Source organism: Catharus ustulatus, chromosome 3, assembly GCF_009819885.2.
Source record: "Catharus ustulatus isolate bCatUst1 chromosome 3, bCatUst1.pri.v2, whole genome shotgun sequence".
Lineage (NCBI taxonomy): Eukaryota > Metazoa > Chordata > Aves > Passeriformes > Turdidae > Catharus > Catharus ustulatus.
Window position 1 is genome coordinate 82,947,944 of NC_046223.1, and position 17,157 is coordinate 82,965,100.

The 17,157-nt window shown below is 37.8% G+C and overlaps 1 protein-coding gene across 5 annotated transcripts in view; it reads left to right on the top strand.

Annotated features, from left to right (window-relative positions):
- Positions 1-1,104: 1,104 nt before the first annotated feature.
- CEP162 (centrosomal protein 162) overlaps positions 1,105-17,157 on the top strand; it is a 44,314-nt gene continuing 28,261 nt past the window's right edge. The window contains exons 1-6 of one of the 5 annotated variants that reach the window (XM_033053934.2): positions 1,105-1,256; positions 1,762-1,934; positions 2,761-2,864; positions 7,495-7,633; positions 16,346-16,498; positions 16,763-16,949. In XM_033053934.2, the coding sequence (XP_032909825.1) occupies positions 2,805-2,864; positions 7,495-7,633; positions 16,346-16,498; positions 16,763-16,949 (539 nt within the window). In that variant the 5' untranslated portion in view covers positions 1,105-1,256; positions 1,762-1,934; positions 2,761-2,804. Of the gene's footprint in view, positions 1,257-1,289; positions 1,433-1,761; positions 1,935-2,760; positions 2,865-7,494; positions 7,634-13,523; positions 13,676-16,345; positions 16,499-16,762; positions 16,950-17,157 lie in introns of those variants that run through there. The other 4 variants (XM_033053936.2, XM_033053935.2, XM_033053937.2 and 1 more) reach the window with 4 other exon arrangements.

Genomic DNA, 17,157 nt, shown 5'->3' on the forward strand with positions numbered 1-17,157 from the left:
TCAAAATCTTTTCATTCCAAGTCTGCTGAACAGAGAATTGAAACCCATGTGTGTGTGTGTGTTTGCGCGCGTGTGTGAACAATGTCCATTTGTATTCTTAAGTGAACTTGTTTTATTTTGCCATTTACTAAATGCTGGCATAAAAATTCCTGAAGCAACGTGACTCTCACAACAAACACAACTGACAGACCCTCGCTGGAGAGCACATGCAGGCACAGACTGCAATTGTTCTGTGGTTATTTGAGAGGCAGTGGTCAGGGAAACAGGGGTCATTAATTTCCCTGCGTGTTTTAAACATTTCCAGAGATGTGCTAAAACGCATTAAAAGCACAACGGCCGACATCTAAGGCTGAAACATTAGGAAAACTTTAGAAAGGGATTTCTGTGAATAAACGAGAAGGGATGCTTTGACTTTGACCCTTTCATTAGGGAATACAACACACTTTTAACTCTTTCCTTGCTGCTTTTCCTAAAGATCAGTTGTACGACGTGTGGAGAAGAGCTTGGGGTCGAAGCGGAAGGAAACCTGCTCTGACCGTGTGACTGCGGGGTGTTGTGGCTGCTGAGGGGCTTCCTCCCCGCTCAGGTGGTGCGAGTGTGGCGCCATGGCGGTTCCAGACTGCTCCGACACGGAAATTTCCCTCTGCTCGGACACAGAAACGCCCTCAACCCTGCCCGGCCCCGACCGCTCAGGGACCACCCGCACCGCCACTGCCCGCCCGCCAGGGGGCGCCTTCCGCCACTGCCGCCCGTCAATGGCGACCGCCGCTGTCCCCGTCCCCCTCCCCGTGCCCTCACGACCCGCGTGTCCCGCGGCAGGCACAGCGCCCGGGCCCCTCCCCTCCCGTCCCGCGTGGCCGCCGGGGCCCGCTCCCCCCGTGACGTGTGTCCCGCGGCGGGGCGGGCGGAGCGGAGGGAAGCGGGTGGATTTGGCGGAATCACGTGGCGCGGTCCCTGCTGGCGGGCGGGACGGTGGCCGGGAGGGTTTCCCGGGCAACCGCGCCGCCGGAGCGGGGCGGCCGTGGCTGAGCGGGGCGGCCGTGGCTGAGCGGGGCGGCCGTGGCTGAGCGGGGCCCGGCGCCCGGGGCAGCGCTCGGTTCCGTGCCGGGTCCTCTTCCCTGCCCCGCTGCTCCCCGGGGCGCCCGCCGGGCCTTGGACCGAGCCCTGCCCGCCCGTCCCCGCGCCGCCGTGCGTGTGCTCCAGGGAAAGCCGCAGGAGGAGGAGGAGGATCCATGCACGGCTGGCATGATTAAAAGGTTGCGTGAAATGTGTTAGACTGTTTAAGCTTTCCTCCATCCCCGTGGTTTAGCCTCAAAGCTTCGGCTTTTTGCGCTGTGTTGTAGCATACATCCCGGCAAGTGCCGCCTTTGTGCGCAAAGTCATTTGTGAGCCGCCAGGTTTGGAGATATGGCTGGAAAGTATAATTGCTAAGGTTAATGTTTGCCTATGATCTTCTGTTACCGAAATTGTAAACGTGTCTGCTGTCCTTTAAGTTACATATTGTTAGTTTTCATAATATATGTAATTATAAGGTAGGCAGAAGAAAGCCTTCATTCTAAGAAGTGCGGATAATGTCAATGCCTTTTCTGGCAAGGCTAGAATTGAATACTCCCCACTTGCTAAAGTAGCTGGCACAGTTAGCAAATTGCTAAAGCATCCTGCGTTTCACATCAAGTATTCTTTGATATGAAAGTATAAAAGGATACTGGATTATGTGTGCCCTGAGAGGTAACATTCTTAATCTCCTTACCATGTTTTCAGAGATATTGTCCAACTGCTTACATAAAGATATCGTGCTCAATTCAACGCCTGGGCAGTGTGCTATGTAACTTTTTTTGTTTTTAACTGCCAAAGTGTCGGGTGGTCTATGGATGGATAAGGAGTGAAAGCAGGAAACAGTTGTCACAACTCGCCTGTCAAAATCAATTTACTAGGTAGGTAACAGTCCTGTGTACTGAGTGGGCTCCATACTGGGAAAAGTTTTATTTAATGGTAAAAGCAGTTTTGCAAATGTTTAGCCCTTTTATGTTTACATCGCACTTCTCAGCCTGGAAGATGCTAGTGCAGTTTAATGCTGCCATACATATGCAGTTTTGAAGGGAGCCATATGTGTTGAGCAGTGTGATACACAAAAGCTTTGCAGCTTTCTGGTTGTGGGACATATTTTATACCTGAGAAGTTGATGCAGACTTAGGGGAGGGAGAGGGAGGCAAGTGTCATTGGCTTTCTGTGTCAGGGCAGATCAAACCAAATGCCATTCCCTAACTTTAAAAAGATGTACATGTATTTTTTGTTTACTAAATCCAACGCACAGCAAAGATGATTAAAAGAAAACTAACAATGCCAGATGTCCCCAGTGTTGAAGAAGAAACATAGAAAGGAATTAAATATCTAAAAATGGAAATATTACTTCAGTAGATTTTTGTGTGATTATTAAAAAATTGCTTAATTGTGGGTTGCTAAGAGAGCTGGTTTTTGAAGAATAATATAATGATGCTGAAGTAAATCATATTTTATTTATCCCTCAAAGTTTAAATGCTGAAGCTGGTGTTTTGGAAGTGAGTATTTTGCTTATAAGGATTTTGGGTGATCTGGGTACATTTGCCCTGATTGTCTCATTCAGTAAATAGTTTCATAAGGGGTGGGAGAATAGTGTTTGTCATCTCTCAAGTTTTGGATTGGGGTTTTTTTGCTTACAGCTCTATTGTTAGGTTACATCAATTTCAGAATGCATTTAATTACCTTTAATTTAAATTTTAGTTTTTAGACTCAGTTGTTTGGAAGGTAAAACCCAGCTGCAAATTATGGCTCATCGATTTTCAAAGGAAGAATTAGATGAACAGTTTGAAGAGTTTCTGAAAGAGGTATGTTTGAGAGCAAGGTCACATCCCTATTCTCTATTAGAAATGGGGAAAATTGAGTATGGAAGATTATGAAGTGTAAGATTCAGCTGTGCTTTTATCACATAATTAACATAGCTGTTTTATGTATGGGTCTTTGCAAGGTCTTAATTGCTAAACTAAATTAATATTTTTTGCTGTATTGAAATCAAGAGAATAGTTTTGTAATTAAATAATTTTTTTTTTATTGCCTGGTTGTATTTCCATAGAGAGCCCTTGGTTCTTGATTTTTGTTTCAGTTTTACTGTTGGTGCTACTTAGTACCAGACCCTTCAAATTGATGTATAATTGAAAATGAGGTATAAAACTTCTACCTGTATATAAACACGAGCTATGTTTTCAAAATTTCTTTATTTTTTAGTGCAATACTTACTCTCAGTGAATTTTTTTTTTCAATTCTTGTATAAAATGGAGCATGTTGTAGTGATTAGAAAATTTGAATTAGATTCCTTTTATTCCTCATGGCACTTAATCGTTTTGAGTACTGGCATAATCATTCAAATCCATGGGCTCTGACTTAAGCTGAGAATTGTCAGATATGATCTGATAATACCCTGACTAGGTATGTTTTTTTCAGATAGACCTGTAATTTCAGAACTTGTCCTCTGGTCTGTCAGACACACAGTGTTGTCACTTTAAAACATAAATACTGCTACATAAGGCCTTTAATTCTGTATGTAGGCATAACTAGAGATGGCAGAGAATATTTCTGGAGTCTCTCTTATATGTAATGTATGATTAATTTTTTTTTTTTAAGTAAAAACTGTGTTACAATTTAATGACTTGTGAAAAGTAATTTAATAATGTAACTAAGTTAGCATTCCTGAACTCACTGAAATTGTTAATGTTATTAAAGTTAGAAAACTAGTCTTTGCATTTCCTTCAAAATTCGTTACTTACTGTTGTTACAAAGGGAGTTGCTCTGGGGAAGAGAAAAGAGATTTATTCTTATTTGTTATGCACATGTGTCAAAACTCTGCATGTGATTGCTTCTAATATTTTATTCCTCATTTGGCATGCTCTTCTTCCTCCTCAGCTATTGCCCACACTGAGAATGCTCATAAAAAAAAATCCTGATAACCATTCAATTATTCTAAGTGGCATTTGGAATGTCCCAGAGAATGTAACTTTAACAACTCATGTCTTAATTTTTTAGTAATTTCAATCCAAAACCGTTTTCACACTGCTAATCTAGTTATTAAAAATATGTATTGTGTTTTTTGCCAGCTAGATACAGAACCAAATAACAATGGTGTTATCTACTCTCTTTTGTTTTTACACGTGCATCTTTTGCTATGTCCTTCTCCTTGCTTCAGTTTTTTATAAAAAGTGTTTTGCCTTTTAATATTAGAAAGATGAGAAACTGATGGGCTCCATTTCTTGAAATCTCTCTGTAGGTGATCTTTGTGTTGGGAGTGTCACAGCAGGTGGGGAAAAGTAAAATCTGTTTCTCAGTAGTTTGGGAAGACTTAATACTGTTTAAGCAAATCTTTCAAAGATTAAATGGAGCTGGATTTTTCCCTTTTAAACAAATCTTATTGAATCTGTGTTTGGGGTGAGGCTGTGTGTATGTTTGTGATTAAAACATGAAGTTAAAAGAAAGACTGTGTATACAGCTGGATGATGCAGGTCTAATATGAGGATTAAACTAAGTCTTTTGGCATATCCACTGATCTTTAAAAGCTGTCAGTGGATTTTCTAGACTATTATCATTATACAGAAGGAAACACAAATGTGTAATAACAAGGACTGCATGTAGGATAAATCCTTTAATTACTCCCTCTGCCTGGTTATGCTTATTCCCAACCCCTTGCCAAGACAGCCTGTTGTCATCCATAATTCTTCCCATAATTCTTCCTCCTCCACTCTCTGTGTTGCTGTGGTCCACTGACTCCTCACCATCAGTATCTTGTTTTGGTGTGCTTCACCTATTGTCAGTTGGATTTCCCTCAAGTGTCATCTGTTATATTGGTTTAGCTCCAGGTTTTCAGTGTTTGCTGTGTTGGCTGTGACGTTCTCTTGGGACATGCAACATGAGGAAGTCTTTCTAATACACAGTGCTTTAATTAATTGAATTAATTGCCTTTTCTTGATGGCCAAAACCAATGTTGTGAAAAAGCCAGTGTCTGCTTCTAGTATTTTCAGTTGACCTTTGTTCTACTTGATATTCATGGATACTTGAGAAGGAAGGCTATGCTATATCATCTTTACTAAAATACCTGTAGAATAATATCTGGAAGAGAAACACCACACATGAAGCCATGTTTGAGAAACATTTTAAGTTTTTACAGAAAGATCAAATAGATTAACATATTATTGTGTAATAAAAGCATATTTTGGAGCAGACTTATTTATTTGAAAAATACTGGTTTCATGAATTAATTAGGACAACTGCCTATGAAAGTTTGAGTGTTTTAGATTAAATTCTGTATTACCTGTCTTTTTTTAAGTTCCTCCATGTGGAAAGGGGTAGTAAGCTGTTGATGTGCCATGTAGTTGTTCTAATTCTTAAAACTGTCTCTTTTGGCTTTTATTTATGTTGAGATTAAACAACTAACACTTTTTGTGTGTTTCTGTGTGACTGTGTTCCTGAAAGGCTGAGAGGTTGTCTTATGGAGGAGGGGAAGGAAGAAATTGGTGCCACTTACTGCCACTTGGTGCTGAGAAATCATTATGAGTCCAAAAAGCTGATTGATGATTGATTGATAGATTTACCTTTTTTTTCAAAGGAAGGAAAAAAAAATCTGGAGGTTTTGCTGTTGAGACAACTGATGTCTTGGGAAAAATGCACCCGTATTTTTGTGTCAGCATTTCTTTCCCAGCTGCTGCAGCTTTACTGTCTGCAGTTGACAAGATGGCTGGACTTGGAAAGTTTCCAGAACTTGAGCACAACCTGTGGGAGTTGCAGGTTCTTTAGTTACAATCCACTAAGGAGTGTGAGCATCACTGAAGTTCTGCTGGCAGAGCAGAGGATACTTTTGGTTGTAAAAGAAACAACAAGTGATAACAGAGCTTGCATCAAGGACCTGTCATGCTTCCAGCTAGCAGGAGGCTCTCTGACCTTTGGGGACAATGGCACTAGTATTTGTGTTGTGACTAGTAACAGGAAATTGTTATTTATGGGATATTTATTAGAAATCTAAAGGTGTTTTATTCTATGTCACAGAGGCAACTTAGAGGAATTGCAATACATCCTGTTGTCTATCAGTTTCATAATTAATTAAAGTTGTGTTTTATTAAAGTGCAAGGCTCAGAGCACTTCTTTCTTTCTAAGATGTATGACAGGCATTTAGTTTTCTCTAGTGAAAGTGAAAGCTCTAAAGATGTGCTTGATCAGAGATACTAACAAGAATATTTTATTACAATTATTTTTTCTTATAGAGTTTTATGATTGGCATTTGATTTTTGAATGTTCTTATTAAGCCCAGAGAAGTTGAAGTTTTCATCATATAGTAAAGATCAGCTTTTAAGGCAGTGTTTTTAATATAATAGGAGGCAGTGGATTGCAGAGGCTTGTTTTGATAAAACATACCCTTGTGGTTTACATGTTAAGTATTCACAATCCTGTTGCATCTAATATTGGGTTTATACTATTGCAATTTCTTGTTTGTGACTATTACAAAAGTGAAGCTTTTGAAATTTTCCCATGCAATGAATTTCATATGTGAATTCCTTGTTTATTACCATTTATGGCTTTTGATAACTGTGCACTGTGTTCTTTAAGACAGTTTAGGAGAATTGATTTTAACAGTTGTAGCTAAAAAATTAGATAAAAAGTATTCCATTCCCCTTAACCCCAGTTTGGTGCTCAAAGAATATGTAGAACATCAGGTTGCAGTGCACTAGTTTAATGAATATTTCCTTGTTCAATGTGTGGACAGCTGATTGTGGCTCTGAGCCTGCTCTCAGGCACAAAGAGCTTTATTAAAGGAAAAGAGCAGAGGTTAGTTATCTTTTCCTTCCTGTTACTTTTCAGTAACTTAAATTCATATAGTGTCCATACTCATTGATTTTTTTTTCATTGATTTAAGCCATCAGTCAAAATGAGCATGGATGACAAACACGTATGAAAGTTTAATACATAGCTGGGTAGAAGTGGCTCTGGCATTTCTATTACATTCCATGAATAAAAAGTGTAAAATTAACTTCTAAAATCTGATGTGTTGGCAGCTAGAATGTTGCTAGTGCACATTTATTTTTAGAACATTAATCATAATTTTCATGTACAAAGCAAGGACAAGGCAAAATTGTTTCTGCTCTACTTCATTGTTTTCGGGGATGGAGTCAGAGTTGTAGTTCTTAGATGTCTTGACTAACTGAAGAAGAGCTGATTATGCTGGTCATTTGAACATACATTCTCTGAAGCAGTCAGTTTTTAATATATCCAAATTCTGGCAGCAGGATTATTAAAATATGCAGTATTATGCCACATGAATATAGTTATTGTTTCTTAATCAGTTTTGTGATGCATATACAAAAAAGACAAACACTGGGGAATAATGAGAGGCATCTGGACTCAGAAGTCCAGAATTGAGTGGCTGAAACAATGTAAAAATGTACAAGCTCTCTTTAATCTTGTCTGCAATTGATTCAGTCTCTTTCAGATGATTCACTTGGAAATTCAAAGAAAAAGTCCAGCATTCTTGAGAAATTGGGACAGCCCAGGAAAAAAGAAAAGAAGAAAAAAGATTCAGTGCCGTGGTGGTTATCTGAGGAAGATTCGGATGATGGTGGTAAATTTAAAGTTTTGCAATGTTTTGGCCACAGGGGGTCAGGCTAGTTCTTTCTCATACTGCATGTTAGGCCTGGTTTCAGATTAAGCTCATGCCACTCAAGTGTTTTAGAATGTTGTAGTGCAAGTTTGTAAAGCATAAAAGTCAAATAGAATTGTATTTTTAATGGTTCATATTCAAGCTGCGTGCAAGCTGTCTGCTGGTTTTTATCTGTATCTTTTGAGTTAATAAAACTTGTAAAAAATAAAGACATTATAAATAGTAAAATAATTAGAAAATATAACTTACAAACTCTGCAGAAATATTGGTATATGTGTTTTGTAGCCAACCTGTTCTTAATACTGACTTTTTATAGCTTTCTGTTTTAAAAACTGTAGTGGAAAAAGACCAGTTTGTATAAACGTATGCTAACTACAACATTTGTAGTAGGTTGGAAAAGCACAGAAAAACTTTTCAACACCAGCTAAATCTAAGATGTATGTCTTCAGTATTCTCAACATTTTCCTTGCCAAGAACTGTGGCTCAAGGCAAAATGGGCTGTGATGACATGATTGCTGGTTCAGTATTGACATGGTCACATAGTTCTGGAAGAAAATATATAACTGTTTGCAAGCTTTCCACCTCTATGTTTTTATTGTCTACATTGTCTTCTTGTTGGGTAGTAAAGCCTATGAGTAGTGATTTTACACAGGGTGATTGCCTCCTCTTCTTGTAGTAACTGGTGGTTTCTTAGTTTTCATTATTCGTATTAATTGCAAATGTATCTTAACAGAAAGTAACAAAAATCAGTTTTTCATCTCACAGAGTTAAAATACTGCTGATAGTCTCAGGTTGTAAGACTAGCTGTGTCCTGTCAGTTTTGTCTTAGTGAGGAGTCAAATCCTAGTCAGCAGTTGTGCTATTTAGGCTGAATCCTAAAATGTTTAGGACTTTTTATCTGTCTGTGGCCTTTTAAGATGTTGATGTAAAACTCAGATGGATATGAGAAAGTTCTTATCAGGTGGTTGTGAGATACAATAATTTCCTTACAGCTTTTCAAATAATATAAGGATGGAGTGTTTTTGCTGGGTGGTGTGAAAATTTGGAGGTTAGCATGGTCTCATTTTTCTGCATTCTATCAAAGAAAATTTTCTGGTGACTTTACAAGTTCAGCATGTTTACATGGTTTTTCTGAGATGCTTGAGGCAACCGAACTTCGATACTTCTTATGGTAGAAAACACAATGGGATAGGTTCCTAAAGCACAGAGTGATTACAAGTTTTAGAGAATAGTGCTTGTGTGGATTAAGTAAAATTCAGAACAGAATTACATGAAACAGTGTGATTATATCAAGATGTTCCATCCAAACAATTTCCACCACTATAATTTTAAAAATTTTTAGAGATATTTGAGAATATCTTATCAGCTGTGCAGGTTAACTAGAGGTAAAGCTATTAGATCTGTAACAAACTTGATCTGCAATTTACTGATGTATGAAATATCTGGTAAACTTTCAAGGTCTCTCTTTAGAAAAGTTTCTCATTTAATAGAAGAGCATTCAGAAGGTGAGCCTGTCCAGTTTTGCCAGTATGGAATCAATTTATGTGCAAAAGAAGCTAACCTGTTCATATTCATACTGTTGATGAGGGACTGGTTTGATGGTTTTTTTTTGAAGGGAGTTGAATGTAATCTGTATGTAATGCATTTTGACTCCAAGATCCAACATCTTGGCAGTTGGACATAACAAAACTGAGAATGTAGGGGTGTATGCCAAATGTGCCAGATCTGTGCACAGAATTCTTCCTGGACCATTTTTGCCAGGCAGATTATTAGTTTTATTTCATTTACTGCTCTGTCACCACTCTGCGTAGAATATCACACTCATGGAGCATATGCAATAAACCATATCCCGCCTACTACTTTAATATTGCCAAGCAGAGTGGCCTTTATTTCCTGCTAGAGGGCTTTCCTTTTTCTGTGTTGGCAAGAAGGTAGTAACTCCATGGCATGAAGTGGATCTCCTGGTTGTGTCGTCCCATGAGGAAAAGGCTGTATTTGTTACACTGGACACTTGCAAAAGGTAGCAGTTGCAAAATATGTGCTATGATGAATGCCTTTCTGCAATGTAGGGTCTAGTTGTAGGGCAATTAACCTAGAGTCAAAAGAGCTATTTGCGGAGACCCTTGTGGCCAACTTTAGGATAAATTGAGTTTTCCTCTGCAGTCTTATGTGGCTGTAATTTTAGTTCATGTAGATGTACTTGTTGTGTTTTAAAATGACAGGTTGGGTGACTGTAAGGAATTCAGTGTGGATAAACTTCCAGAATTGCTTATCTTTTCGTCTGTGTATCTCTCTGTTTGTCTTGTGCGCTTCCAAGTACTTTGTCAAGTACTGTTTTGCCATGTCTAATATTCTCAGCATGTGTATGTTCTGTAATGTGTTGCTCAGACCTCTGAAAAGTGGACGATGGCACAGCAGCATTTCAATGTATGTTACTGCACTGGATGACTGAGAAGATGATGATTCAGACTTGTAGTTCTTTGTAAGGTTATATGTAAACATTCCCTAAATAGTAAAATAATTTCATATGGGAGAAAATAATAACACTCCTGGGATGCTAGCAAACATGAAAATAAGCTGAATTTAATTTCTGGAAAGTGTAATGTCAGCATGCTTCAAAATTTTGTGGGGATCCTTGTGTGTCCTTCATGTTGGTTGCAGATAGGGTGTAATCAATAGACTGTCAGCTAACAGAATTTGGGTTTTTTAAGTTGTTTTGTCATCATGAATCAAACTTACATAAATGCATAAATCTTGCCTTCACCCACAGTGTGGCACTGCGTTCGTTACAAATGTGAGCTCCATATGTGTAAGTTGATGTCTTTGGGTGTGACTGTAGAGAGATAGTGTTATCTGAAGAAAGCCTGGATAATTAGCTAGTGTCATACTAGTGTCAAGATTATATGTTGCTTGCAGTTTGAGGTTTTGATTTTGACATGCTCTACACTTACTTGTTCTTTTGTTTTTTTCACCCAAGGCATCTTGTTACAGAAGTGTCAGGAAATAGGTAGGGAGTTAAACTAATAGCCTGTTCCTCTGAGAAGTACATTTTAAAATAACTCCACTAGTTATTCTAGGCACGTTTAAACTATTTGTTCTTCAGCTTTAAATTGAAATGTGCAAATTGTGATTCAAGACACTGTCTCCCATATTGGACAGGTTAGAGACCTAGGTAATGTCCTTTCTATTTGCTTTTGTCATTTAAATGATTAAAAGAAATTGGATACTAAGAATTCCTGTCCTGTCTTGCTTGCATGTCTGTTCCTGCTGTTTGTCTTTTCAAGATTTTCAAATAAAATTTGTTAAAGTGAGAAAAGAGAAGAAACTGACAGAAAGCCATGCCGAAGTAGTGGAAAATACTGAACAAAAGAGTCCCCATGCAGATTCCCAGTCTGGTATTTCATTAAATATATTTTGATATATTTATTCAGTGTCAACCTTCTGTTAATAGTGTGTTTCCTATAGAAAATCCTTAGCAAACTGTCCATTTGACCAAGCTGCCACATACTTCTTTTATCAATTTCAGGAGAAATTAATAATTGAGTGAACTTTTTCTCAATTGTTGTATAATCATATATGACTACATATAGTGATGCAGTAGGACAGACAGTATTAGATGTCAGCCTGGGGAAAAGGGGAAATAACTTCAAAAATCTGAACAAAAAGCTCTCACCTGTAACAAGCACATGTTTAGTAAATATAAAGTCTCTTACACCTCCTGCATTTCATACTTGAGAATTGTATAATTTGTTTAATTTCAAGGAGAGCAGTCAGATAATGCATTTTATTTATTTTCTATTGATTTAGTTTTTTTCCCTTTGCTGACAACTGTTTTGTGCATGCTGCCCCTGGAATGGAAACAGCAGTTGGTATAAATGAAAAGCTTAAATTGCTTAATCTGCAGGATTATTTTAGTCAGTGTAACTTTAGATTCATCATTTTATGTGAGTCATTTTATGTTATCTGAAAAGAAACTCCAGTGAATATAAGCATTGATCCATTAGATACTTCTGTATAAAAGACAATAGCAATTAACTTGTCCTGATTTAAGCATGGAGTTGGTGTTAAATTCAAGCAGATTAGTAATGTTTTGGAGGGACATGACAATTAAATATTTGGCACTTGGTCTTTGGATCATGTTGGTAATCTAGTTTGTAGACTATAGAACATCTCCCTGTGTTAGTTTTCTAGAGTGTATGTGCAGCCCTAGAAAATGTACATATATGTATGTTTTCATTTGTATAGAATGGCTGCAAAGCATCTCAGTCTGGGAGATAAATACTAAAAATTAATTTATTTCTCAAATTAGGATTAATGTTTGAAGTATGAGCAATAGGTGGACCTCTGTAGTTATTTCAAATTACTGTTTTAAAAGGTATCTGGTGTTTCCATTATTTACAATAGATGGTATGCTGTCAACATTTCTAGTTTCCCAGTAAATGTGAGAGAATATAGCTCTAGAGAAGTAGTGCCTTGGTAGTGAATTTACACATCAGTTGAGGGAATAAAGGGCCTATACATTGTATCAGAATGGATTTAATACCATTTCTCTGCTGCACCAGCTTCTTTTAGCTATCTTGGATGTTTGAGCTGTGTTAAGTTCTGGTCACATATCCCTGTTCTAGAACTCCTGTTCTAAGTAGCAGCAGTATTTGGCTTGATGTCCTCGACTACTCTCTCTTGTCTCAAGGTAAACTCAAAAGACCCATAACTAAGAGTTTGATCTGAATTACTCAATTTTGAAGCCTCTTCCGCCATGACAATTTCAACATGGCAAAATCTAACATAGACCAACTGGCCAGCCTGAAGTATATAAAGGCTGTAGTGTAGCTGTCATGTGGAAGTCTAGAGGAGGCCACTAAGAGGGTTGGAGGGGTGGAGGACCTCTTGTATGAGGAAAGGCTGAGAGAATTGGGTTTGTTAAGCCTAGAGAAGAAAATATTTCAACCTAACTGTGCCCTTGCAGTACATGAGGGGAGCCTGCAAGAAAGTTGGAGAGAGACTTTTGACAAGAGCATGTAGTGACAGGACAAGGGGGAATGGTATTACACTAAAAGAGAGTGGGTTTAGGTTAGGTATTAGGAGGAAGTTCTTTGCTGTGAGGGTGGTGAGGCACTGGACAGGTTGCCCAGAGAAGCTGTGGATGCTCCATCCCTGGAAGTGTTCAAGGCCAGGCTGGATGGGGCTCTGAGCAATCTTGTCTAGTGGAAGGTGTCCCTGCCCCTGGCAGGGGCATTGGAACTGGATGCTCTTTAAGGTACCTTCCAACCCAAACTATTCTAAGATTCTTTGATCATGTGTTTTCAGCGTAGGTGCTGTTACCTAAAGCTTAATTCTGCTAATGTAAATGGAAGGCATTTGTTGTATTTGCTGCTGAGCAGGTCCCCACAAGGGTTTGAGCAAACAAATGCAGTTCTTATATCTGATAGTGATAAAGACAGTAGTAATTTATACTAATGTACCTACACTTTCCCACTTTTCTTTGAACCGGTCTAGATGCTTTCTTTCAAACCTTGTAGTAAAAACCTTTTACCGTTGAAGTAGCTTTAGTAGTTTTCTGTTTTCAGGTCATTTATTGAACTCCTAGAACAGTGTAATTGAATGCAAAGTATACATGGATCAAGAATATTTTTAAAAATAAGTAAAGGATGGAGAAGAGTAGTTCTATTTCCAGAAGTTATAAGTATTAACTTTAGTTTTTAGTTATAGATAGAAAATTAGAGATAATTCTGTGTACAAGAAACTGAACTGTATTACTTTTTCAGAAGTGTTGCTTTGAAGTCTCGCATCTTGTTCTTCTCTTTATTCCCTGTCCACTATGCATTAAAATTTATAATGTTTATGTACACTTAGAAGTAGTTCCCTCTAAATCTTCCAGTGCATCTCGCAGCAAGGCTTTGTCTAAATCCAAAATGTTGGAAAAATTTCATAAAGACAAGAAAGATTCATACTTAGACAAAGAAGAAGGAGCCCTCGCTTCTGACAGTCCAGACAATTCTGAGGGTAACAAATTTACTGTATTTTATATGGTATTAAAAAGGTAAAATGACTCAATTCTGACAGTCTTGATCAGATTAAGAAAAAAATAAGTTACTTTTTGAAGTAGATGTTTGTTATTATCAGTTTAAGTCTTTTGTATTTATGTTTTTAAATGTTTCTTTGCAAATGTGGTAGTTAGAAATATTGTTCAGGGGGAAATTCAGGTTCTTATTTTAATTAATTTTGAGTGGCTGTATTTAAAAAAATAATCATATCATTAGCCTTACGAAATATTGTGTATAAACATACAGGTAGTGAAAACTTTGGCATTCAAGGTAACTATTTAAGAAACTTCTAAGAGAAGTAACAAATACCCACTCCACAAAAAGAAATGGCTCTTGCTAGTCTCACTGAAATCCATGGGAATGTTCAAACAGTTACAAACACAATGAAGAGACTCTTAAATCCATATAAGTTGATATGTTCTCCAAGTTTGATAGGTTTCTCAGAGTTCAAAGGGTAAGAGAAAATAAATATTCTTGCCTTCACTAGCAATGGGAGTGTGTCTGGGTGTTGAGAGTGGCTAAGTTGTAAAGTTTAATGGCTGCAGAAGTAGCATTTGATTTTCAGATTATTATGGAAGGTGTTTTTTAAAAAAAATTTCTGATTTGACTCAAACCCTGACTAGCAACATAATTAAAAATTATTAGATAGCTTACATAAACCCCATGAAGCCTTCAAGATCAATGTACATCTGCTGAGAAATTTCACTGGATATGAGACAATTTAAATAAAGAAAACACAGGAAAAGATTTTTTTAAACTTTTGTTCAATTAAGCATTCTAATTGGTTTTTTTAACTCTTGTATAATCCCTTCTCCTTGCTTGCAAATCTCTACATAGGACATCAGTTGCAGTTAGCGTTTGATTCTGCTAATATATTCTCATTCAAAAATAGGTTGTTGGAGGTCTGGTGAGATTATGGCTAGTCTAAAACTCTGCAAAACATTTGTGACCCAGCTGCAAAAGGACTCCTATTTGCTGTCTTGATAACTAGGGTGTCATCTGCTGTCAGAGTAAATTACTTTAAATTACTGCATTTGGCTACCTGAGAAATGGGCTATTTGTAATTTTTTACTTCTGTTCAGCACTTTGAGCTTTCCATTTTCTACTTTTCAATGTAGCAATATGTATTTATTTGGGTATTAACTTTCTATACATGTAGACCTTGACCTTTAGACAATGTCTCTGACATTTATTTGTTGCATGCAAGGCAAGTCAGTCCTAGCTCTATTGAGGACAGAGCTGAGGTTAGATACAGAAATGTATCTAACCAAGATACATTGGTTATCCAAGATATGGAATCTTATGCACTTAGCCTCCCAATAAGACATGCAAGGGGACTTTTTCATTTAAATCAAGAAAATAAACCTATTCTACTTTTTGAAAAGGAGGCTCTTACAACCAAAATGAACATGCTGAGGGCTGCCCAGTAGGGAGGGAAAAGATGTTGAGATTCCTACTTTCCCGCCTTTCCTCACTTTAAGTACATTTTCAGTACAAAAGGGAAAGGATGCTCCATTGTCATGATGCAGCAAGTATAGCATTTTTAAATGGGACTTGTATGGGCCAGAGCTGAAGCACTTGGTCAGGACATGGAAGATTGATTTAGTGTTGTTGATGTATGGATCTCCTCCGGTCTCCTGCAGCAGGAAATGAGCTGTCGGTGTCTTCACCCCTTCTGGTGTGTTCAGCACAAGGACACAGCACAGCTACGGTTTCAACATCATGTGGCCAGGCAGAACGAAAAAAACCAACTGGAGATTCCTGTTGGAAAAGACAGACGTAGTTTCTGTTCCCTTCTGTGAGAACTGTTAAATAATTTCATGTGTCATTTGATAAAAGGCATAAGCAGCTTTTGTCCTATCCCTTCTCCAATGAGATCTTACTCAGAATCTAAGTATAAACCTGTGTATTTTACAGGCAGGCAGAAGGGAACTTTTGAACTAGGAAGGTCCTGCAATATCTGACTTTTAGTTGTCCATAAGGAAGGAGATACGGCAGTGTTCTGCCTGAGAGCCAGCATAAAGTTCTTAGTTGGTGTTGGAACCTCACAACAGTGAAATTGCAATTAAGAGCGCAACTACAAATTGTAGTTGCATAAATATATAGAATGGGAGAACTGGGTGTTCATCAGTGACTTTTAAGTGACTTTGATTACTCTTTTTTTCCTTATAGCCTTTAAACGACACATTAAAATTTAGCTGCTAAGCCAATGGCTTAGGAAGTTTAAAAAATCTGTGGTGATCTGAGGTAGTAAACCAAATAAAACAAACTGGGTTTTAAGAAAGAAATGTTAATTTCTGTATAGGGTCTGAGAGTGAGATTTTCTTTTGCGAGTAATATGATGGTAACTGAGTTTTTACATTTAGCTCATGCTGAACTTTAGGTATGTCTTCAAATATGAAGGATGGGAAGATAACATTTATAATAGCTTAATTAATTAATTAATTAAGATTTTTAGATAGAATCAGTAGAAATTGGGTGGATGCAGCTCGTGAGACTGCGTATCTTTGCGATTGCAATGTGAGATTAAAACTGGTGGTTCAGGAAAGAGACTAGAAGACTGATGAATGACAAGACTAATACAAATCTTTTAGATGGTAGTTAAATAATATTGCAACCTTTTTCCTAGAAATTCTTGAAGCCAATGAAAACTTTGTCAAGATACAGAACACTTCACTGCCTATGGGAGAAAGCCATGAAAATATGGATGTTGAAAAGCTGCAGCTTCAGAAAAGTAATGGAGATGCTGTCGCTTTGAGTAGAGACAGCCTGGAAACAAATGGTGAGAACTGAGATCTCAATCATTTCATCCGGTTAACTAGATCTAAATAAGTTACTATTAAAAGCACTTTACCTTGATTCATTTCAAGATGGATTTCTTCACTTCTGTCAGCTGTGTCCCGAACTGAATTCTCCTAGTACTAGTTTGTGTTGATTTGATGTCATTAATATTTTACGTGTCTGTCTGTACTTGTTGTTAAGTATTATGGCTATTCTGAGTGGACATACAGCACAGACACAGTTTATTCTCTTTCTTGAAATTTAGATTCAGTTTTAGCTTCTGGGCCTAATCAAAGTATCATGGAAGTTGGATTGGATACTTTGGAAGAACAAGAAGAAAAAGAGATCTTCTTTGCCAAGCTTGAACGAGAAGCTTCCTCTACTATTGATTATTCAAGATTAAATAAAGAGCTGGATTCCAATGATTCTGTCATACTAGCACCATTTGTACGGTAACTTAGAGGGAAGAAAAGTTGGGGACTGTATTAGTGGGCACAGGTGGCTTGGGTATGGCCACAGAGATTTCGTTGGATGATACCCTGTACATGATTCAGTCCGTTTTTTGTTTGTTTATTGTGTTTTGGCTTTTTTTCTTAAAGAGAAGGACAAAAATGAGCTTAATAAATAAAAGTAAGAGCATGACTTAGTGATGAGTGGATG